General features: G+C 43.6%; 1 protein-coding gene across 2 annotated transcripts in view; it reads left to right on the top strand.

Moving 5' to 3' along the window:
• Window positions 1-20,499, top strand: part of LOC136578996 (uncharacterized) — a 46,747-nt gene extending 26,248 nt beyond the window's left edge. For both annotated transcript variants that reach the window (XM_066579236.1, XM_066579237.1), the window contains 6 exons: window positions 423-530; window positions 3,848-3,914; window positions 13,430-13,531; window positions 15,622-15,768; window positions 16,544-17,296; window positions 19,797-20,499. In XM_066579236.1, coding sequence (XP_066435333.1) covers window positions 423-530; window positions 3,848-3,914; window positions 13,430-13,531; window positions 15,622-15,768; window positions 16,544-17,296; window positions 19,797-19,855 — 1,236 coding nt within the window. In that variant the 3' untranslated portion in view covers window positions 19,856-20,499. The remainder of the gene's footprint in view (window positions 1-422; window positions 531-3,847; window positions 3,915-13,429; window positions 13,532-15,621; window positions 15,769-16,543; window positions 17,297-19,796) is intronic.
• The last annotated feature ends 3,435 nt before the right edge of the window (window positions 20,500-23,934 follow it).

Here is a 23,934-nt window from a genome sequence, read left to right as displayed (position 1 = left end):
CATGGCCTTTCAGCAGCCCCAGCCCATTCAAGTGAATAGGATTGAGCCGCAATACCCGGCATGGCCACTACAAAATGTAAGGCTCTGTGCCTAGTATACAATGAAAAGGCACCAGTGCTCGTCCGAGCTCCACCCTCTCAAAACAGCTGAACCGCGGGTTGCTGGTAGTCGGCCTCCAGTGGTCTGATATTGATGGTGTATCGGAAGGATAGGTCATCGCTACCCAAGTTCCACATATTTATGACATTAGTACTCCCGTCCCAGATAACCCCTTTAATGTAAAGCTTACAAGCAGACCGTCCCTCAGACATAGATGGTCGTGTTTTGTTTTGGGCATGTCTTTTTCCAGAACTTTTATATTTGAGCATCTATGTCTTTGGAAATATTGGAAGTAGTTTAATAGCTTGTAATGTTTTTAATAGGAAACACTTGTGATTACATCCGAAGAAGAGGCAGACCTCGTGAAGAATCTGACTGAGGAGTTGGAAGTTGCAATGGATATGTTTAATTGGAGCACTAATCCAAGATATGTAGGTTTTTATGATTTACATTTCCTTTACAATTGTTTTCTTAAAGTTTAAAGGGGTTGTCTCACGCCGAAACGGGTTTTTTTTTAATTCAATAGGCCCCCCGTTCGGCGCGAGACAAACCCGATGCATATGTTAAAAAAAAAACCAGGTAGTACTTACCCGAATCCCCGCGCTGCGGCGACTTCTTCCTTCTTCTTACTGACCTTAGTAAGATGGCCGCCGGGATCTTCACTGTGAGGTCCATTGCCGATTCCAGCCTCCTGATTGGCTGGAATCGGCACACGTGACGGGGCGGAGCTACGAGGAGCAGTTCTCCGGCACGAGCGGCCCCATTCAGAAGGGAGAAGACCGCACAGCGCAAGCGCGTCTAAAATCGCCAGAAGAGGCGATTTTAGACGGATCCATGGAGACGAGGACGCCAGCAACGGAACAGGTAAGTGAATAACCTCTGTATGGCTCATAATTAATGCACGATGTACATTACAAAGTGCATTAATATGACCATACAGAAGTGTATACCCCACATGCTTTCATGAGACAACCCCTTTAAGAATACCACAGCTGTGTGCAGTACAGTGTTAGTTTCTTTAATATTGTTGGAAAAAAGGGTTTTAAAGTTAAAAAAAGTTTATCCCAATTTCTTTTATGGATGTTTTATCATTTTGTATGTTGGAAAATTTAATTAAAATTTCTTGAACCAATAAAACACTCCTTTTCCCATATTTAACCCTTTGCAATCCAATTTTGGATTCAGGGTTTCCTAGGGCCCTTTCTCTTTCTGCCATTATACAAGGGCGCCATCTGCTGGCTAGAGCCAGTACTGCACTATGGGACATGCTGGAGAGGCCCCAGATAACCGAGCGGCCAGTAATATACAGTAAGAATACCCTGCCAGACGTCTTCCGATATCGGAGCTGTACAGCCTTCCATCAGAATGTTTTCAGACGTCAGATAGTGGATTGGAAAGGGTTAAAATGGAAAAATTAAAACCTTAAAAAAAACCTGAATTTTATGGACCCGTCAAAACCAAATGTGATCTATCAAAATTACGCGTTATTTATCCCAAGCGGTGAACGTCGTAAGAAAAAAAAGTATGCAGTGTCAGAGTTGCGTTATTTTATTTTATTTTTTGGGGCCACCCAGAAAATAAATGTTAATAAAAAAGTGATCAAAAAGTAGCATGCACCACAAAATGGTACCAATGGAAACTACAGATTGTCCTGACAAAAACGAGCCCTCACACAGCACCACTGACTTCTTTTTCTTGTTTTTTATGGCGGCAGAAAAAACTAAAAAAATATATATATATATATATATATATATATATATATATATATATATATAATTTTTTTATTTTTATTTTTTTTAAACTAGCACAGCAAAAAAACTAAATAAATTTGGTATCGGCGTGATGGCACTGGCCCACAGAATTAATTTATTCTGTTGTTTCTGCCACAGTGCATACGCCGTAAAAACAATAGCTCCCCTAAAATGGAAAAAATTGCATGTTTTTTTTTTTTCAATTTCATTCCTCTTAAGTTTTTTTCAGCATCTAATACGGTACATTTAAGTTGTACCATTGAAAAATCTAATTCATCCTCCAAGAAGCCAAGCTCTCGGACAACTGCGCTGATGGAAAAATAAAACGTATGATTTTTTTGAAAGTTGATAAGAGAAGCCAATAATAATAATAAGTTGCATCCAAGAAGTTGTTCCATTTTTCATTTCTTGTCATTTACACCTCCTCCCATTTAAACCTTAAACGGTAAATAAAATGCTGCATTCTTTATATTACACAATGAATGCCAGAATTGTACTCATTTAGTTCGTCTCAAAGAAAAAAGTGAATAAAAGGCGATCGGTCACAAGTAACCCAAAATGGTACCGATAGAAATTCTAGCTTGCCCTTTTAAAAACAAGCCCTCACATCAGTCGATTGATGGAAAAGATGTAAGTGTTATGGGGTGAGAAGATGGTGGCAGAAGCTGTAAAAACAAAACCCCTAAATACCGCTGAAGTTATTGCAGTTCATACTATGGCCGATCGTCTGATCCTCTCGCTGATGGCACTGGAAGAAGATACTACTGTCAACACTGCAGCGGCCTGGTTTGGTACCGCAGGCACAGCTACCATTGCATGCCAGGCCGCTGCAGTATGGACAGCACTATCTACTTCCACTGTCAATAGATGAAGTTGGGTTACCGCGGCCCACTGGTGTCATCCATTGATAGCGGAAGAGACAGGCCACTTGCCTGATTACAAGCTGCGGGGACGATTTGGCCTGGTTTGCATTGGGCAAGTATCTGGACCCAGAAACAATCAATTTCCCCCACTCCTCCTGCTAATCCACAGCCCTCTGCTCCGTCCTGTTACACCGGAGAGTACAAGGCAAGTGCCCAGTGGAGGAGGAGAGGGCGAGTGGGCGACCAACTCTGCTGACAGGGAAATGAACCTTTCCCCATACAGCTATATATCCATCCGCTCGGCTCCTCCGGCTCTATAACATCATGCCGGCAGTTTGGACAAATAGGTCTTCATCCTTTTAGTTTTCTTGGGCAGAGAAGTTGCCCATTATTATCCCACAAGAAGAGCCACACACAAATGTAAGGGAGGACAAACCTAGTCAAGTGGGCACTATGGAACTGCGTTTCACCAGTTAAAATCAATTGGTATGTTAAGAAGTGTGTTTTTAATTAAAACGTATACGCTTGGCGGATGGCTGAAACGTGAGGAGAACAGCCTCTAATTTAGTTCTTTATAGAGGTCCCATTTCTAGCCTGCGCAATTGGACCACATTTTTTGTAATCCCTTCAGATATCCAGCCAGTTCCTAAGGGTTCATAAGAGTCCTGTGTGGGTATATAGATCTAAATCGGTATTACAACCTCGCTCCTGAACACTCCTTATAGGCTGACCTAATAATGCACAGGGCTAGAATGAAAGGTGACAACTCTATTATAAAGTTGGCAGCAGATGACACGTGACCATGGGACTCCTCACAATGACATCAGTCATACAATAAGTAAGGTTTATTATGTCCCGGCTGTTATAAAAGCAAAGCTTTGGAACTGCTGCTTGAGGCAGCTGCTTAGCTGGGTGGTTGCTTCAAAAATGTCTTAAAGGTACATTTTTAAAAGGTAATTATCTGTATTTATTCTATTTCCGGGCATAAACTGTTGTTCACAATACTTATGTTCATCGAGCAACCTATGTGTGTATCCTCAATCTTGTAATGTACTTACAAGGTGTTGTTCCATCTTCCTTATTTGAGACTTTAGTTACACTATATTAAATGAAATACTTTTTAATTTGTTGCAGAAATCACATAAACATGAACACAAGCGAAGATCTGAAAGCAGTGACGAACGATATTCAAGACATTCAGGTATTTGCAGCTCCAAATGCTTCTCTCTTCCTTTTTAATTTTCATTCATTATGACATTCATGCTTGCCAGGTATAATTACACTAATTGTCAAAGGAAAAAAAAAGTCCCTACCTTTTTAAAAGAAGTTGTCGGATGAAATTAAACTTTCTCTGTGTGATTGTAACATTGTTATAAGTAAGTGATTACACTATCAGAGCAAATGGAGAATTTATTGTGGAGAACCAACCTCTTGTAGGGAGGCTCTAGTACCCTGTTTGGCCACCTCTATCTTGGATACAAGATATGATAGGGGCAGGCATGGAAGCTGTAGTACCCTGTTGTACAGCCACTAGCTTGGATACAAGAAGTGATACAGGGGGCATGGACGCTCTAGTACCCTGTTGTACCGCCTCTAGCTTAGTTTCAAGATGTGATACGTGTTGAGCATGGAGGCTCTAGTACCCTGTTGGATGGCCTCTAGCTTAGATGTAAGATGTGATACAGGCGGGCATAGAGGCATACAGGTTCTGTATTGTATTCTGCAGCATATCACTCCACATTTGCTGTAACTTAGCCTCTAAGTCATGCAAACTCATAGGTGATTGGAGTTGGCATACCAGATGGTCCCATGTGATAAATCTGGTGACTGGACAGCCCCAGAAGTGTGACCATGTTGTGGGGGCTTCCTGTGACCCCCTTGTGTGTGCGGCCGAGCATTATCCTCCTGGAAGCCACCATGAGAGGAACACATGTGGCTGCAGGATATCCTGAACATATCGCTGAGCTGTCATTGTCCCTCGTACCACTACTAGGGGTGACCGACTGTCGTATGTGATGGCCTCCCAGACCATCACACCAGCAGGAGGCAGTGTGCAGCTCCACAGCAAAGGCAGGATTGAGGTACTCACCCCTCAGTCTACAGACATAAACACGGCCGTCGTCAGCGACCAAACTAAACCTGGCTTCATCGCTGAAGACAACCCTTAATTTAAAATTATTTTTTTTGACAAGTTCAGTTAAAAGGCCCTAACTTCATCTTTTAGATAATTTCATTTTGGCTTTTTCTTAAAGAAAATGTGTAGGATCTTGTCCAGTCTGTTAAAAATAAAGAGGAAATCCTGAAGCGCAGTAATTTCAGAAAAATTCAAGATGACTGAATGCAACAATCGGCGACGGCGATCATTAAAATCCCCCGGCATTCACTTGGTTACGTTTTTAATAGCCGAATAGAGAATATTCAATTTGCACCCAGTGTTTTTTCACACATAGTTTTGTAGGTTTTTGCTAATCAAATCCAGCTTTAATATCAGGTAAATTGTTATCAAATGGGCAACAAACCTAAAAGTTGCATGCACACTTCTTCGATCCACCTGTGGTTACGGTGGATCACTACACTATATACGTTCCCCCCCCAGTAAAGTCCAGCCTAGTTTCACCTCCTTTGGTCGAATTTATTCTTGGGGTACTTTTACATAGGATAACTGTTAGGCCGCTCAGTGGTCCAAGCAATCGTAGTGATGATTGCTAACTCTTCCCGCCTCCTTTCTGAATAAGCACACAGTTGTTGATTAATGAATGATTGCCAGTTTAAATGGGCCAACAGTCGCTCGGTCTTTAGGCGATTTTAAAAAACAGACCTCTCTGACAAGGTAGAGATGGCCTCAGTCACTTTCTCTGTCTGGTCCTATGTTTTTGCTTTGGGTGGCAGTCCCCCATAATTGCTCTTTTCAGCTATTTACTTGTTCGACTCTCGTCCCGTGTAAATATACCCTTATTTCGAGGAGTTTAACCACTCAGACTTCTGCTTCCAACTATGCTACTTAGTGTTTAGTCACTCGGCCCAAAAGGAAATATATGGGCATCCTCAGCAGGAGGTAACACTAGCAAAATTCCAGACACGCAAGGGTAAAACCGCATGTAGTCACGCCCATCACTGTCTTATCACAAACTGGTGCAGTTAACCTGAAAAATAATTAGTATTGAATCCATACTTCCCTCCCGATCGGTCTCCATCTGAATTTCATTGGTGGTTCCAAGTAGAAGTTTGTTCATTAAGCAAACTGTAGAAATAATGTCAAGTATATTTTATACCGCTTAGGAGTATTTTCAATACATACAGATCAACCACTGCCTATTAATACCTAAATATACCTTTAAAGATCTGCTCCATGCCTATTCGTTAAGAATCCCAGACTGGTAGAGTTGGAAGGGACCTCCAGGGTCATCGGGTCCAACCCCCCTGCTCAGTGCAGGATCACTAAATCATCCCAGACAGATGTCTGTCCGGCCTCTGAAGACCATTGAAGGAGAACTCGCCACATTCCGTGGCAACCTGTTCCACTCATTCATCACCCAAATGAGAGAGAATACGTTGGCGAGAGATTTAACCCCGGCCAACTACTTGGAAGGCAGCTATGCTCACTACTATAGCACAAAGAGAAAGCTATACGCTGCATTGGAATCAAAACACATGGCAGGCGAGAATTTTACCACTGAGCCACCAATGTGCAGATTGGTGCACACAAATGTGGAACAGGCTCCGACAGCAGAGCTTCTTGATGCCCCCCCTTTTTTTCCAGCAGCTACCGAAATGATTTTTGCTGCATTTACCCCCCCCCCTCCCCCCATGACAAATGAGGCTGTTCTTTGGCTCTCTTCCCCCCCCCCCCCCCCTCCTTTTTTTTAAAATTTTTATTGGAATTGGATTGGAAAGGGTTAATTTCTTTAGCCTGGAGAAAAGAATGGAGAGGGGTTGGGACATAATGCAAACCTTTTATATATGTTAAAGGTATAAGCAAGATTCAGGAGGGAAGTGGTTTTTTTTTATTAGGAAGCGAAACACTAGACCAAGGGGACAAAATCTAAGATTAGTTGGGAGGAATCCATGTTGGGCTACATTCACACGGGCGAGCGTGATATCAGGCCACGAAACCCGATCTGATATTGCACTTGTCAACATGTGTTTTAATGGCGCCTTGCATCACTTCAGGGAAATTGTGATCCTCCGGCACTCGCTTCATGCTTGTCGGAAGATTGGCAAGTGTTTCTTGTTGATTTCAATGGGAAACGGCACTTTGCACTCAAATGCACATCACACTACATGCGATTTTTGTTTGACTCTCCCATTGAAAACAATGCGTTCTGAGGGACCCGAAAAAATAGGACATGCAGCGATTTATTTTACCTCGCAGCATCGCTGGTGTATGAAGTAATGGAGCTCATATACACTTCATTTTTGTGCTCGTGTGAATGTAGCCTCGGAAAATAATTTAGAGTCGATGCTCGGAGCAAACATCCAGCAGACGTGGTTGGAAAATCAGTGATAAATGAATTCAAGCTGCCTGGGAGAAGTATATATTTATGCAGTAGAAGAGCAATGAAGAGGAAATAATAGAAGGGCGACTAGATGGACCATGTGGACTTTTTCTAGGTTTCTATGAGTTGGTAACAACTTCTATGTACATTGGAAACCTCACAACTGTTAAAGTGTTAGTTGCTAAACCGGAGTGAAACTTCATTGCTAAAAGTTGTACTGCTGCCCATAATTCTTTTGCATTTTGAAAGATTCCATACTTTTCCAAACTCCATGACTGGAGCTCGATCACATAACTCTAGTTTTATGGTTCAAAATATTTTTATTGGGTTTGCACACATGAACAATTTCGAGAGAATAACGTATTAACTTGATATACACATTGCTTCAATGGCTCTTGTGCATTTCGTCATTTTGTCATAAATGTCGTTCAAATAACATTTCGTATAAACTAGCGAAAGAAATAACTAGATTAACATAGTGGAGATTAGTAGTGAAAGAAAAAGAGAAAGAAATAGATAGATAATAGAGGACAGAACGGGGGGGGGGGGGAGATGGGTCAGTGGGGCAGGGTGAGGGAGGGGGGTGTGGAGCACTAATGGCCACACTAAAGCAACTTGTGTTAGTAATGTGTACCTTAGGGATAGTGGATTCAGGTTGGAACAACGCCCGATTGGAGCCAGGTCTTTAGGTCGTTGGAATTGCGAAATAGTATCCAAGCTGACCAGATTGAGTAGTATCTCTCTCTTTTGTTCTCGTCTCGAGCCATTATTTCCTCCATTTGTGCTATATGGTCCACAGTCTCCAGCCATTGGATCCTTGAGGGAGGTAGGGGAGACTTCCAGAGCCGTGGAATTATTTGTCTCATGGCTATTAGGAAGAATTTGAATGGGCTTTTTTTGTTTTTGGTTATGGAGCCAGGGAGTATAGATAGTAGTGCCGCCTCCGGTGTAAGGACTACCGAGTCCCTGAAGATAGCGTTATAGAGGTTAGTTATATCGCTCCAGAGGGGGGAGACCAAAGGGCACTCCCACCAGATATGGAGGAGACTACCTCTTCCCCGGGAACAGCGCCAGCAGGTATCTGGGGTCTGGGGATACATCCTGGCCAGAGTTGTGGGTGTTCTGTACCACTGTGAGAGTAGTTTGTAGTTGGTTTCTTGAAATTTAGATGAGGTTGTTAGAGTGTGGGTTAAGACAAAGGACTTAAGCCAGTCTTCCTCTAGGAAAGTTTTCCCCAGCTCTCTCTCCCATTTCCCCTTAAAAGCTACAGCATCATTTTGAGTCTCTGCCGACACGAGGAGAATGTACATTACCGAGACCCCGGACCTAATCGGCGTGTGAGCCACACAGAGTTTCTCAAACTGGGAAAGAGGAGAACAGAGAGCTTCCACGGGTCCCTGGATCTGGACAAAATGTCTTATTTGAAGGTATCTTAGCCACGCTCCAGGTCTGGAGACCCCATCTCCCAGGATCTCATTCATAGGCTTAACCCCTGACGTGGAAATGACATCTCTAATTCGCAGGGGAGGACAGGTCCCCTCTGGTAGTTGGGAGAGCTTCTCGTTTAGCAAGGGAAATTCTGGATTCCCTGACAGGGGGGTAAGGGGACCTGGTCTGGAAACTAGTCCAAAGCGATTTGCGAAACTGTTCCAGGTGTCCAGTAGCCGACCTGTCAGAGGTGGTATAGGTGTGACTCTGCGAGATGCGATTGGCGAGAGCCAGAAGAGGCCCATGATTTGCGAGGGGATACTCTCGTGTTCGAGTTCGACCCAGAGCTTGGATGTCCTATTGTGAATGATGTCCAGAATGCAATTGCAGATGGATGCCTTATGGTATAAAGAGAAACTTGGAAGGCCCACTCCTCCATCTCTCTTTTGGCGTATTAGAGTCTTGAATCTCACCCGGGGCCTGGAGCCACCCCAGACGAAGTCGCGAGATATCTGGTGTATTTTATCAAAGTAAGATTTAGGCAGCTTTAATGGGAGGGTTGTGAAGAGGTATAGAAACTTAGGGAGGGAGTCCATTTTTAAAGCATTAATTCTCCCGAACCAGGAGATGGTAAGGGGGCGCCATTTTTAAAGGTCCCTTCCTAAGTTAGCCAGAATCGGTTTGTAATTTAGGTTAAAGAGATCGTTTGGGTCGCTAGTTAATGCGATTCCAAGGTAGTTAAATGTGATCACCCTTCCATTTTATGTTGAAAGAGGACTCTAGGCTCGTAGCTTCATCTGATGGAATTGTTATATTTAAAATTTCGGACTTGTGAGCGTTAATTTTGAAGTTACTGACCCGACCAAAGCATCTAAGTTCTGATAGAATTACTGGTAAGGCAATTCTCGGGTTGGTAAGATATACCAGAAGGTCATCCGCGAACAGAGCCAATTTGTGCTCTGATGCGCTTGTTCTGTAGCCTTGTATATCGGGGTTGGCTCTGAGGGCATTGGCCAGGGACTCCATCACCAGGACGTATAGGAAGGGGGACAATGGACAGCCCTGTCTTGTTCCATTGTTGATTTTTAGGGGGGAGGAAAGAGATCCGTTAACTCTGACACACGCTGTGGGATGTCGGTACAATGCCATAATCCAGGACAGACACCTAGGTCCCACACCAATTTTTCGAAGGGTTGCTTCCAAGAACCCCCAGTGCACTCTGTCGAACGCCTTTTCAGCATCTACTGACAAGAGGCACAGGGGGCTCCCCGCGAGACGGGCTCTAGAGATTAGGGAGACAGAACGGATCGTATTATCTTTCGCCTCCCGTCCTGGGACAAATCCAGTCTGCTCTTTATTAATTAAGGCTGGGATGAGCGGTTTCAGGCGGGTTGCCAGAATTTTGGCGAATATCTTGGTGTCTATATTTATTAATGAAATAGGGCGATAATTACTGCAGGATGAGTGGTCTTTCCCTGGTTTAGGGATAACTGTTATTATGGCTTGTAGAGCCTGCTGTGGGAATGGGCATAAGTCCGAGACAGAGTTAAAGGATTTCAACAAGAGGGGGGCCAGTAGACTCCCGTATGTTTTGTAGAATCGGGGGGTAAACCCATCTGGTCCCGGGCTCTTGCCTAGTTTAAGATCTTTAATTACATCATGGATCTCCCCCTCCGTAAAGCTTTCCTCGAGACTATCTGTGTCCCCCCTTGAAATAGTTCCGGGTGCGTGTCTATTAAGGTAGTCTTCTATGGTTGGGGGGTTTTGCTGGGACACTGCTCCCCTATTTTCCGATAGATTGTAAAGATCATGATAGTAGGATCTGAAACATTCTAATATGTCTGCGGTGGAATAAATCTGACCTTTTCTGGGAGAGTTTAGGGAGGCTATATAAGGTGTAGACGTCCTGGGATGGAGGGCCCTGGCCAACCCCCAGCCACATTTATTTCCGAATTCGTAGAAGCCCCCCCGTCTCCTATCTCTGGAGCAAAGTGAGTATTGGTCCAGGATGGAGAGGATTTTCTTCCGGGTGTCTGAAATGTCTGCTCTTAGAACTTCTGTAGGGGTTTTTTTGTTTGAATTTTCGAGGGTGTCAAGTCTTGTTAATAAGAGCCTCAGGTTTTTCACCCGCTCCTTCTTTAATCTGGCCCCATGGGAAATAAGGATTCCTCTAATTACACATTTTAGTGCTTCCCATTGAATGGGAGAAGATGTGGAGTCAGTCTCGTGTATGCTGGAAAAGTCCTGTATTGCCTGTCTAATCGCCTCCGCGCACGTTGGGTCGTTCAGGAGATTGTCATTGAGACGCCATGTGTGATTCTCTTTTTTTTTCCCCTAGGCCCTGGAGGGTCCCAAACACTGGAGCGTGGTCTGACCACAAAAAGATCCCAATGGAGCTGTCAGGGGACAGGTCCAGTAGGTCTTGAGAAATGAGTAGATAGTCTAGTCTATTGTAGCTATTGTGTATGGCAGAATGGTAGGTGTAGTCCCTTGTGTTTGGATGTAAGATTCGCCATAGGTCTACTAATTTTAAGGAGGCTAGGCCCCTTTTGAGTTTTTTAAGTGCAAGTGTAGAGACCCCAGTCCTACCCGCTGACGAGTCCAGCTCCGGATTGAGGCACAGGTTGAAGTCCCCGCCGAGGATTATTCGGGAGCCTGCAGCAAATCTCGAGAGCTTCTCAATGATCCGGACACCGAAGGACACCTGAGAGTGGTTAGGGAAATAAGCATTTGCAATTGTTAATATTTTATTGCTGGAAGAAATTTTTAGGAAGATATAACGCCCTTCCGCGTCAATCTCGGAGGATAAGAGCTGATGGGGAAATTGTTTGTGAAAGGCAATTGAGACCCCACACGCTTTTCTCTCTGGGTGGGGGCTGTGGTACCACGTATTGTAGAATTTGGAGATGCAATTAGGAGTGCTACCTGTGAGGAAATGAGTTTCTTGCAACATTGCTATCATTACTTTGTTTTTATGTAGATGATGGAGAATCTGACCTCTTTTAGCTGGCATGTTTAGGCCCCTAGCATTGTAGGAGCAAAATGTCAGTTTATCCATTATCCCATAACACAGTAACAGCTACCGTGGGCCATTGTGGGGAAGGGAGGGCGTGTGGGATGGGAGAAGAGAGGGAGAGGTAAGATTGCATGGGTGATGGAAGGGGAGGAGGAGCGGAAAGCAGTGAGAGAGAGTGCGAAAACAAGAGAAAGAAATAAGGTAGTGTAGTGAAGGTCCCGGGGCTATTCCGAGGCCTTCTAGGCTAACGCTGGGTAGTCGCCAGGTGACGGACCACACTTCGTGTCGTCCTGCCTAATTGGAAGCGAGGAAGGAGACAGCGGGTAGGCGCCCCGGTCAGTCCCCACAAAACAATAGTATATCCCCAACGGGGGAATTAAACATGATTAAGGCCTAAATATTTCCTGCAAGCAAGATAGCTTTTAGTGAGAGGAGGAAGGAGTTCAGTTGGAGAAGAGAGAAACATGGAGGCAGTCTAACTGTTAACTACTATAACCCGGTCCAGAGACCGAAATCCATGTATTCGTGTGTGGCGGAGCCCGTCTGAGGGGGTAAAACCCCCCTTCCAGCACCTTGTCAGGGGGCAAGAGACAGACGGGCCCGCCCATACATCATAGCTCTAGTTTTAGATTAGTTACATGTTTTTTTTTTCTCGGAGACCATTTCATTTGTTTGCTCTGGCTGATAACTCTGGACATGTGAAGAGCTGATCGTGAAGTTGTGCCAGCAGGTCCATCGGATTCTGATGTCGTGTCCAATGGATGTTTTTCTTTTTCTCCATTCTCGCCCTGTGAAGTTTAGGGTTACCAGCACCTCTTATTCCCATACTGGACATGCCTCTGTTCTTCGTGTGTTCCTCTTGTAGTTTCTGCAGTACTCAAGGAAGCATGATTAGAGAAGGGAATGTGCACAGGTTCTCCAGATCCTTCCATTGAAATCTAGTGCATCTACTCTGTTTTTGAGGACCAAGTTCTCGCTGTGAGCAATGGGTGTCTGTTAGTTGTTTCTGAGGCAGAGAGATCTTTGTTTCCAAAAGTCTTAAAGGGGTTGTCCCGCGGCAGCAAGTGGGTCTATACACTTCTGTATGGCCATATTAATGCACTTTGTAATGTACATCGTGCATTAATTATGAGCCATACAGAAGTTATCAAAAGTTTTTCACTTACCTGCTCCTTTGCTGGCGTCCTCGTTTCCATGGAGCCGTCTAATTTTTGCCGTCTAATGGCCAAATTAGACGCGCTTGCGCAGTCCGGGTCTTCTGCTGTCTTCAATGGGGCCGCTTGTGCAGAATGCCGGCTCCGTGTAGCTCCGCCCCGTCACGTGCCGATTCCAGCCAATCAGGAGGGTGGAATCGGCAATGGACCGCACAGAAGCCCTGCGGTCCACAGAGAGAGAGGATCCCGGCGGCCATCTTCAGCAGGTGAGTATGAAGACGCCGGGATTCGGGTAAGTACTACCCGGTTTGTTTTTTTAACCCCTGCATCGGGGGTTGTCTCGCGCCGAACGGGGGGGGTTAAAAAAAACAAACCCCGTTTCGGCGCATTGAATGTCCTCAAACACTCTGGGGTCCTGCAGATTGCCACTGGCATAGCCTCTGGTGTGGGTTTAAAGCCCAGGGCCACATGGTCTAGCTGAAAATATAATGCCTTTTGGCAGTTCCTACATGTAAAGGGGCTTTTAGTGCAGTAAAGATGAGCGTTAGGCTATGTTCTAGTAACATCATCCTAATTACCATGAGTTACTCACGGTATAATCCTGTTTTCTGATTTCTTCTAGACACTTCTCCCAATAAAATGCGGTCTATTTGGTATGAAAAGGAGCAGAAGCCATCCAGGAGTGTCTCCAAAGATATGTCGCTCAAAGTTACATTTTCCACAGGTAACTCTCAGATAAATTCTATGTGAAGTTGTTGCTGCTTCAGCGTGATCCGGTCATCACAACTCTAGTGCTCCGTTAGAAGTTGCAATATTGCATCCAGCTTCTATATACAATTCACAGAGAATTGCATATTCCATTTGTACTACAGAGCCCCTATATTGGCATTGGAACACAGAGAAAGTTTTATGTCAGAAGTAAAACTTCTTGCCTATGGTGGGCCAAGGGTCATAGTAATATTTGTACACAAAATCAGAAGTCTGTGGGCGTCCTGCTCCATTGCAATGACTGCGGGATGGAGAGTCAGTCAATTGGCAGGGACCCCAAGTGGCAGCAATTGGGATCCCCCACCGATGATGTTGATCGGTCCTCAATAGTAAATGCCAGGAAATAGCCCTTTAATTTGCCTTCTGCAGTTAACCTTGTACTGAATTTGTGATTCTGGACAAAAAACAGAATAGGTTCCCCCTTTCCCTTCTCACATATGGCAAGAGGAAAAAAAAAACCCTAACAAGTGCACACATCTGCCCTAGTAAGTGCCGACACAGAACAGGAGCGCTGATACTTTCTGCAGACTCCACGCAGATAGCTTGTTTGCAACAGGCAGCCTCTTAACCTGTTCAGTGCCGGTTGCAAACCAAGAGAACTCTGCAAAGTCACTGGAGGAACTTCCATGCCAGTGAGGTGCAGATGCAAGGGGGAAGGGATTATTACCTCTGTGTACCATTGCCAGTAATCTATTAGGACATAGGGAGTAAGGGCCCTTTAACGCAGGATGATCTGTTGGATCAATGGGTTGTCCCATTGATAATCGTTTCTGCGCTTTTGCAATGGGACAAGCATTGCTCAGTGAATGGAAGTGGAACCAGCCGCCCACGTCTATTACAGTAAATAGGCAGTCCATAGATAAAAATGCCCGTTTACAGGGCCGATCCGTTCAGTTTTCTGCGTGCAGAAACTGGACAACTAACTAGTAGTGAACGGTTTATTTCGTTGTCCAGTTGTGGCATTTACTTACACTGAACAATTTATGGGCTCATGTAAAAGGGACCTTACAGAGGTGATGAAGTGTAAATCAAGTTAGAGGCCGCCGGTGCACATCCATCCATCAGAGTTAACAGCAAGATGTCTGAAGTGTGAAAATGTACTACTTCTTGTACTGTATATAATGCCTCTATAAGGAGCTTCAGTATTGCCCAAACACCAGAAGCTACCCCATAAAGAGAGCAGAATGTCAATACCCCGTTTTTGTTACATCAAAGAGGTATTCCCATTTTGGCCATTCACTCCACCGTGAGAGAGGACCAGGGTGGTCTGGAATTCCAGAATCGGCCATATGGGCTTTCTTACATTCTTGCCATAACTCCCAGCCGCCCCCAGTAGGGTCTTGGTGGGTTTTTTTGTTTTTTTTTTTTCCTTAATCCAAAAAGCATAGGAAAATTTTTAGATTCAAATCAAAAAAACAACCACAGGTTTAAAAGTAATCAATTTCATTTTTCAGCCGTATCACACAGCCCGAATTTCATGTGTCGGTCAACTAACCTAAATAATATATTGTATGGGTTAGATCAGTTATGCTAAAGGAGGTTTCTGGACTATAATGTTGATTTACCTATTTTTGGAGTATGCCATCAATAAGAGTCCTACCATGCATGAGCATTCACTGCACTAGACTACAAAGTACCAGTTTTGTCCATGCCACTGTCTGTAGTTCTGCAAGTAGTGGGGCACCGCGGCACGGCAAGTATGTGCCAGTTACTGCAGCGAAGGAGCTGGACTGCCGAACAAGGTTTGCGAGAGCCAGACCTCCGAATATCAGACACGAGTAACATGCTGACGTTGGGTAATCGGGACTACCTCTTAGGAAGCCTCTTTTTTTTTTTTGCTTTATGGTCATCCATTTTACTAAACTGGGGAAAGCCGATGCAGACATGAAATCTCAGTCAATTAGTGTCCAATCCTATGTAATAGTTGGGTAGATTTTAAGTTCTATAGCCAAAATCCTTAGCAGAGCTCTTGTATTTACCTTCTTGACTACAGGAAGTTGTGATGTAATCTGCACTAACATTATGACTTTGTGTATTTTATATAAGGTTCTGAGAATGAAGCCAAGTCTACAGATGTGCAGCAACCGTCTACTACTTGTCCCCTCGGAGTGGCCAGCGGCAACTTCAGTGAAGCCACGGAATCATTGTGGCACCAAAAAATTAAAGTAAAATGTACTAGGAAGCAGAGCACAGGTAAGTATGAACACCCGGATGAGTGTTTTAAAATAATCTTTTAGGATGTGCCTCTTGCATGTATGCCTGCCTCTACCACCCAGATGTAGAGAGGCAGATGGAAGGAGGGAGACATATCCACTCACACAGCTATCAGAATATGGACACTTGAGCATATCCTACATTTGTGCTTAGTTCGAGGTTCAGTAATTCAACGATTAGCAAGTCTTTGCGAGTATAAATGCCGGTGCTCCTTTTAGAGAAGAGTTCCAGTACAATGTATAACTTAACTGTGGTGATTTGCATCCATTCAGCCACTGGAGTTTTGGTGTGTTTGGGTGGCTAGCCGTGGTTTGTAGTCACCATAGGATGGAGAACCTGCCCTAAACTGCTCTTCTCCATTCCATCCAAGCGTCACAGTGGGCCCTGTGTATTTGGGCAGAATCCAATAGACTTGTATGTAAGATTTCCAGATGGTCTAGTGGTTGTGTGCTTTACACCACTAAAGCGTGCGTACGTGCGTGCTAGACCGGGAGGTCACCTACTTTTTCAGTGACGTGTGGGAAAATACACACACTTCATGGTGAAAAGGTCATGCTTACTGCTGCTATACGATTGTCGGCATCTTGCTGGAAACTGCCATTTTAAAGGAGTTATCCCACCAAAATCCTTTTCTCACCTGCGAACAGAGTAGGTGATTATTGCTGGGGGTCTGGCCAAGACCAAAATGCTACCAACAAGCAATGTTAAAATGTAAAAAATATGTTTGTGTAATAATATATCCAATATGTTCCAGATGTGGAAAAATGGGAGTCCCTTTTTGCAAATCATCATCCTGAAATGAGCGGTTCCACATTTTCATGGGGTCGAAAATCACCATCATTAAATACAGAAGAATCTCAATCGGTTGAAAAAAAGATGACCAGGAGAGCTTCTCTAGTGGCGCTGTCTGCATTCACCTTGTTCTCTCAAGAGGAACAAGAACATGAACCCCCTAGCTGTCAGCCAGGTTCAGACACTTTATCATCACCCCAAAGTCCAGGATCCAAAGGCAATCTGTCTCAGGACAAAGGTCCCCAACAGGAGGGGAACATAGATCAAGAGTTGCCTTGTTCATCAGATGTCGTTAATGACGAAGCTGGGACTATGGATGATAAAGTAATGCATACTGAACCAGAACAGCTTGATGAAAAATGCAAATCCATTCCCAATATGCCTAAATTTAATTGGCATTTCGAAGCTGAAACCAGTTGTGGCCCGTTATCTGATGTGAATGCTACTGGTGCTCAAGCACTCGAATCCAGTCACGTTCTTGATGCAAGCTCTGAACATTCTGATTTCAAAGCATGTGGAAGTAGGCACTTGGACACGGAAAGTGATAACCAAGATGCAGATTCCAGTGTTTTGAGTGAAACTTTGACATCAGGCAAATTGTATGCATCTGGGAGGCAACTTAGCCCACAGGTACTTCAGCTTTTAAAAGGAAAAGATACTAACAGTATTGTTCGTATTCTGAAGACCCTGTGCCCATTTTACCCGGCTCTTCAAGGTAAGATCTTTTCCATGTTGTAGATAATTACATATTTAATGAAGAACCTAAACTTTTAATACTTTTTAAGAACATTGCAAAAATTCTAAACACTTTGTCAAAAACAATCCGCCCCTAGAAGAAGTTGTCGTTTTGCTGTAACATTCATCCTGCAGCTCCATCTCAGGCAGATCTGTAAATGATGAGAGTTGTGGTGATTAGATGAACGGTCACCAGAGGTCCTAAAAGTGGTTCCCCCCTTGGCCTATAAGAGGCTCTCGCAGGCTCCTTGTCTGCAGTGACCTCTTCTTCCGCTTGTGTAGAGCTTGTTGACCACTAGACGCCTCTACGATGCAGAGAAAAGATTTGCGCATTATTGGGATGTGAGAAGCTGGATGGTCGTTTTGATGAATTGTCCCTCACTGGGCCGTTCTGACCAGACTGTTAGGAGGTGTTGGGACCAGTGGATGTGTGAGGGCACACAAGATGACTGGGCTCAGGACGCCCCGACAGACCACCAGTAGAGAGGAGTGTCTGACCAGACTGTTAGGAGGTGTTGGGACCAGTGGATGTGTGAGGGCGCACAAGATGACTGGGCTCAGGACACCCCCTACAGACCACCAGTAGGGAATATCATCTGATTGTCCGACAAGCATGAGCAGCTCCAACTGTTTCGTTGTCCACCATCCAGAGAAAGGCGGCACCGTTGTTGCACCCCTGTGTCTGTCGGAACCATTTCCAGGCATTTGGGTGTCTTTGATAGCCAACGTCGCTTCTGTATGCATGGTTGTCGTGAACGATGAAACTGGACGCAACAGAGTGGAACCGGATTGTCTTCAGCTACAAATCCAGGTTTAGTTTGGGCGCTGACGACGGCCGTGTTCGTGTCTGGAGATCTCGGGGCGAACGCCTCAATCCTGCCTTTGCTGTGGAGCAGAACACGGCCATCACATACGACAGTCTGTCACCCCTAGTAGTGGTACGAGGAACAATGCAGGCTCAGCAATATGTTCAGGACATCCACAGAGAAAGTTACATCCCATCCGACAACTTCTTGGGGCTGGATATTTTTTGACAATGAATGTATTTAAGTGACCTTCAAGTTAAAATGCTAAATCCCTGATCTCCACCAAGCACTTGTATAACCAGGGGGGGAATGGTGTGTGGGAGAGGTGGTTAAAGAAAGCAATTGGCGCAGACCTTATATAAGATTACAAATTGGGAAGAATGCAGAACTCAGTCAAGCAAGATTCCCATTTTCTGTATAAAATAAATTTTGAAAAATTCAACATAACTGTGATTTAATGAGTGCTAGATATTTTGATTGATTGGAGCAGATTTGGATTGGTTGAAAGCAATCATTTTTGTCAGTACCTTTTAGACTTGAATTTTTTGTAAGTTGATTTAAAGGTTACAATGTTGAAGATCGCTGTTATTTCTTGTGTCGTGGTTTCACTTTCTTCAAATTGGTGAAGCTTGAAACTATTTTTCTCTTTTAAAAAAAAAAAAGAAAGAACCCCTTAATGACCGCTGTATGGGGGGGGGGGGGTGCAGGGACCTAGGTTGTCATCTTACTTTACTTGAGTGATCATACATTCAACTTTTATTTTGCGGTGCAAGCGATCTGTAGGTGGGACTTTCTCATTCTACTCCTCTCTGTCCGGTGAGTTGAATCATGGCTCTGATTGCCAACTGTAGCAGTCTCCTAATTGGACGCTATGGCTACAAGGCTAGGGCTTATAGGGGGTAGCATGGCCAAAGATTACTGTGTAGCACTGCAACCTTCCATTGCTGTTCAACTTAACCCTTTCCAATCCAATTTGTATCCTAGTTTTCCTAGGGGGCTTACTCTTTTACTGCTGTTATACAATGGCGCTATCTGCTGGCTAAAGCCAGTACTGCATGAGGTGACACATTGAATAGGCTCTGACAGCAGAGAGGCTGGCAATATACAGTAAGAGAGCCCCAATGAACGTCTTCCAACATCGGCGCTGTACAGCCTTAAAAAATGATGTCTTTAGACCTCAGACAGTGGATTGAAAAGGGTTAATGGAGTCGCAGGTGGCTGCAACATTGCGGTCGCAAACAAACTATCAAGGTTGGATTTTTTGTGACCGCGACTCGCACTGCTACTCCATCGAGTGTATAAGTATGCGAGGTGACCGTGCAACATAGTGATCTTTGCTCGCTCAACTTCTGTCGGGGCTAAAGTCACCATGGAGCACTAGTCTAAATCCGAACTCGTTGACTATGAGCAATGGCCATAGCTGTGGGGCACAATGACGACTGTTTCAATCCATCTTCACAAGTAAACCGCCCTAACTTTTAAGTATCATTAACCTAAGAGTGTTTGAGAATCTGTATGGCATCCTCATGGAAATGGTCTTGGTTTGCAAGGCTTGTTTTTGTGTGGCGTTTGGTTTGGCTCATGCAGATGGTTGATAAATGGCATCTAGTACGAATATCATACTTTGTAAAACCATTTAGCATTTGTATAATTTAATATATTTTTTTCTTTTAGAATTGGATCTTGAAGTATTCGCAGAAGAATTGAGCAAAACTGGAGCCATACCTAAATGAAAAAAACGTGCTGGCACTGGTCTAAGAGCAAAGAAATGCTTAACAAGATGTCTTTCTTTAAGGAGGTTTTCTGGGACTTAATGTAACCTAAGGATAGGTTATCAATAGGGAACTTGTGCCTTTAGTACCAACCCAGGCCGCTGCAATGTAGATAAAACGTTCTGCTTCCTATCCCACTCTTTTCGCACTGACGACAAGCCCGGTGAGTAGCTCATCATCGGGATCTCAAGTGGCGGAGGCCCCCCACCAATCTGTTGATGATCAATCCTGAGGATGGGTCCTGAACAGTTAAGTCCCAGAAAGCCCCTGAAATTAGTGTCTGACACTACACTATATGCTGCCTGCAGCCAAAGGGACCTGAGGGGTGTATTTTTTGTAAAATTTTTATAATTTTTTTATTCCTGTGCAAAAACATCACAAAGACAAGAATCTAATCCTTACCCCTCCTTCTTTTTCTCTTAAAAATGTAATTCTTACAGATCTGAAGAAAGTTGAAGTTACAAAACTAAATCCGAGGAAGTGCTGCACTGCATCAGAGGGGCACTCTTTACTTTGTTGGTAGTGTCCCTTTTAAATGTCCTGCTTTTCCTATAAAGTGGTTGTTTATGGTAATTTCATATTCTAAAATAAAGAATTTTACTTTGTGTTGGTTATCACAGTGCATTTTGTTTAAATTGTCAATTATTTCAAGTCAAGAGAATAAAGGGGAGTATTGGTGGTTTTAGTTTTTCTATTTCATTTTCATTTTTCAATAGCTTTGAACCCATAAACAGATCCACACACCATGAGACACATCCGTTCGTGGGACAATGAAAAATTGAGTATACGTCAGCTGGAATCACATTTCTGTCATATATATATATAGCCTCTCTGTTCCATCCATGCATGTATATCTAGGAGATTATATATAATATAAATATCTCCTAGATATACATGCATGGATGGAACAGAGAGGCTATACGTTTAGGCTGCATTCACACAGGGCGGATTTGCCACGGTTCTGCTGCAGCAGATCCGCCCGCGGCCGCTAATCTCGGGATTAGCCAGCCATGTGGATGAGATTTCTCAGAAACATCGTCCACACGGGACGGCCAATCCGCTGCGGTAAATCCGGTTGAAGCTGCGGTGGCCGCAGCCGCGGTTTCAAAAGATGCAGCATGTCTGTTTACAGTCGGTTTTTTGTTTATTTATGTTACGGCCGCGCTCTCCTCTATGGGAGAGCCGGCCGCAACGGAAAAGCATGCGGCCGGACCGCTTCAAAGCCGCCGCGGCTTAAACCGCGACGGTTCTCCCGGCGGAAATCTCGTGGTTTTTGCTGCGGCCAAACCGCAAGATTTCCGACGGGAATCCGCCGTGTGTGAACCCAGCCTTAGACTCTAAATCCACACAACTGCCAAAAAATACATTGTTAAAGAAAAAGCCCAACCAGGAGACATTTATATTCGCACAACAAATAACTCCACCACCGGCCATAGAAGAAACAGTAGCAAAGCAACAGGATAAAATAAAAAAAAGGGGGATGGTTGGAGAACATAAGGAAAATTCAGGGTCCGAGTAACCCCAAAGAAGTCAGAGGGTCTGTATTACGGTAATTCTTGAGAAAGTCCAGCCAGTATTTATCTTAAGTGCCCTTGGAGGATGTCACCGCTTCCCTTATCTCCATTATCTCTGATATTTTATGAAGCCACATCCGGGTGGACCGCAGCGGAGGTCTATCACCATACCTTTGGTATAAAGCTCTTACACTGTTAGCCAGATGGTGTACAGCAGAACGTTTATAGGTAGATAGTGGGATGTCGCTGAGGTGTAACGGAAATGGAGCAGGCGATTTGTGTAGCACAAAATTTATAAATTTGAAGGTGAACCGCCAAACTTCAGACCAGACATTTTGCCAATTTCTGACAACCCGAGAATGTGTACTATGGTACCTGGCTCCCTTCTGCACCTGCAATGCAGTGGTGATGTGGTAGGCAGCAGACTGTTCCGGTGAGAGGGCACCCCATACCACCTGTAAAGGATTTTAAATCCCGTGTCTCGTAACCTACTTGCATATGGAGGATTTATCTGCTAAGAGAAGAGTCTTAGTTGTTTGTTTTTCTGCAAGGGACATATTCCTTTCCATTTCTTGCTTGTGACATAATGTCTTATGCGTAACTTCCACGTAAAATGCAGTAGAGCCACTGGATCAAATGACTCAGCCAGCTCTTAGCATATTATTCTAACTACACCTATGTACCTGTCTGAAATGTCTAGTTTAAAAGAACCTGTCACCACTGTTGGAGAAATCTGAAAGTCTGGTAGATGAGGTTGTAGAGGTGACGTCAGCCACAACTTTTACTTATTGAAACCAGAACTTGGCATCGTCTAATTTCTTTAAGGGAATGATGCCAATGATCCTTCTGCCTGTATATATTTATACTCAAAACTTCTTTTTTTTTAGGTATAGCATACATCACAAACAAAGTAATTAGCCAAATTTTTGACCAAGTCTTTGCATAAATGTGAAATTCTCATGTGTACTTTTTAAAGGGGCACGAGCTTGACATGTTATAACACCATCTGCTCAATATCTGTTAATCTGACCAGTGACACTCCTACACTTTCCCCATGCTTAGAAGAGAGCCCACAACTATCCACTTGCTCATATTCCTTAGAATTTCCTAAGCCTCAAGCTTCAGTCATATTGTACTTGACCACCAATCTAGAGAAAGATCACCATTAGGCAAGTTTTGCACATCCGAGAATCTCACGTAAGATTCTTTTGGATTGCGGGAAAGGGTAGTCATGGCCTATCTTTTCGTGTTGATCAGACCACATCATACAGTGTCTTTCAATCGGACAGTAAAACACATCGCACGCGAGGAGATCACAAAGAGCCTTGTGGGTGCCATGGCAGCTGAGGGCTTTCTTGATAGATTGCCTGCCCGATTGTAGTATGAAGTAATGCTATGGCATTACATCCTAGTGCAGGAGCAATCAAAGCTTTACAAGTAGTTGTCCCCTCTGGGGACTTAAAAAAGAAAAAAATGAGAAAAATAGTTTTACTAATTGTTGAAGAAAAAAAAGTAAATAAAAAAAAAAACTTTTGGCATATTTACAATAAAAATCTAAACTATAAAACAAAAATACATATTTGGTATCGCTAAGTCCATAAAAGTCCGATCTATTAAAGTAACGCATTATTCGCCCGCACGATGAACGTCAGCTGAAGAAAAGGAAAAAAAAAATGACAGCCGCTTTTTTGGTTACCCGGTCTCCACAAAAAAATGCAATATAAAGTGATTAAAAACTCGTATGTCTTCTTTGGACCAACGTAAACTACAAGACGTCCAGCAAAAATTGAGCCCTCCCACAACTATGGCGACGGAAAAATAAAATAGTTATTGTACACTGAAGATGGCAGAAAATAATTTTTAAAAATGTCATGTCTATGAAAAAAAAAAATACAAGTAGTACAGCAAAAAGAAAACTAGATAACTTTGGTATCGTAATAATCATACTGACCCATAGAATCTTATGTCATTTTTGTTGAGGTTTGTGCCCCGTAAGAACGACACACCGAAAGATGGCGTAAGTTCTTTTTTTTTTTTCACTTTACGCCACTTAAAGTTTTTAAAAGTTTTTCAGTACATTATATGGTACGTTAAATAGCACCATTGAAAAATACAACTCGTCCCGCAAAAAACAAGCCCTCATACAGCGACGTCGATGGATAAATAAGGGAGTTAGGATTTTTTTTAAAGGTAGGAGGAAAATGGAGGGGGAGGGTTGAAACGGCCGTGTCACTAAGGGGTTAAAATTCAAGACATTCTGGTTTAACAGACTTTTGCTTACTACTTGATTCCAGATGTGTCCTTAATAGATTTTATGTCTTCAATATGAATCTACAATATAGAAAATAAAGAGAATCCATGGAATGAAAAGGTGTGTCCAAACATTTGGCCGGTCCTGTACTCTTATTTACATTGTAAAGAAATTGCTTCAGCCCAAGGAAATCATCTCAGACTAAATTAGGAATAGAGTGGTGCGGGGCCAATGCATTAAGGCCGATTTACACGCAATGAATATCACTCAAAATT

Source organism: Eleutherodactylus coqui, chromosome 9 (assembly GCF_035609145.1).
Source record: "Eleutherodactylus coqui strain aEleCoq1 chromosome 9, aEleCoq1.hap1, whole genome shotgun sequence".
NCBI lineage: Eukaryota > Metazoa > Chordata > Amphibia > Anura > Eleutherodactylidae > Eleutherodactylus > Eleutherodactylus coqui.
The sequence above is the reverse complement of the archived record's forward strand: the minus strand, read 5'-3'. Positions and strand labels throughout refer to the sequence as shown.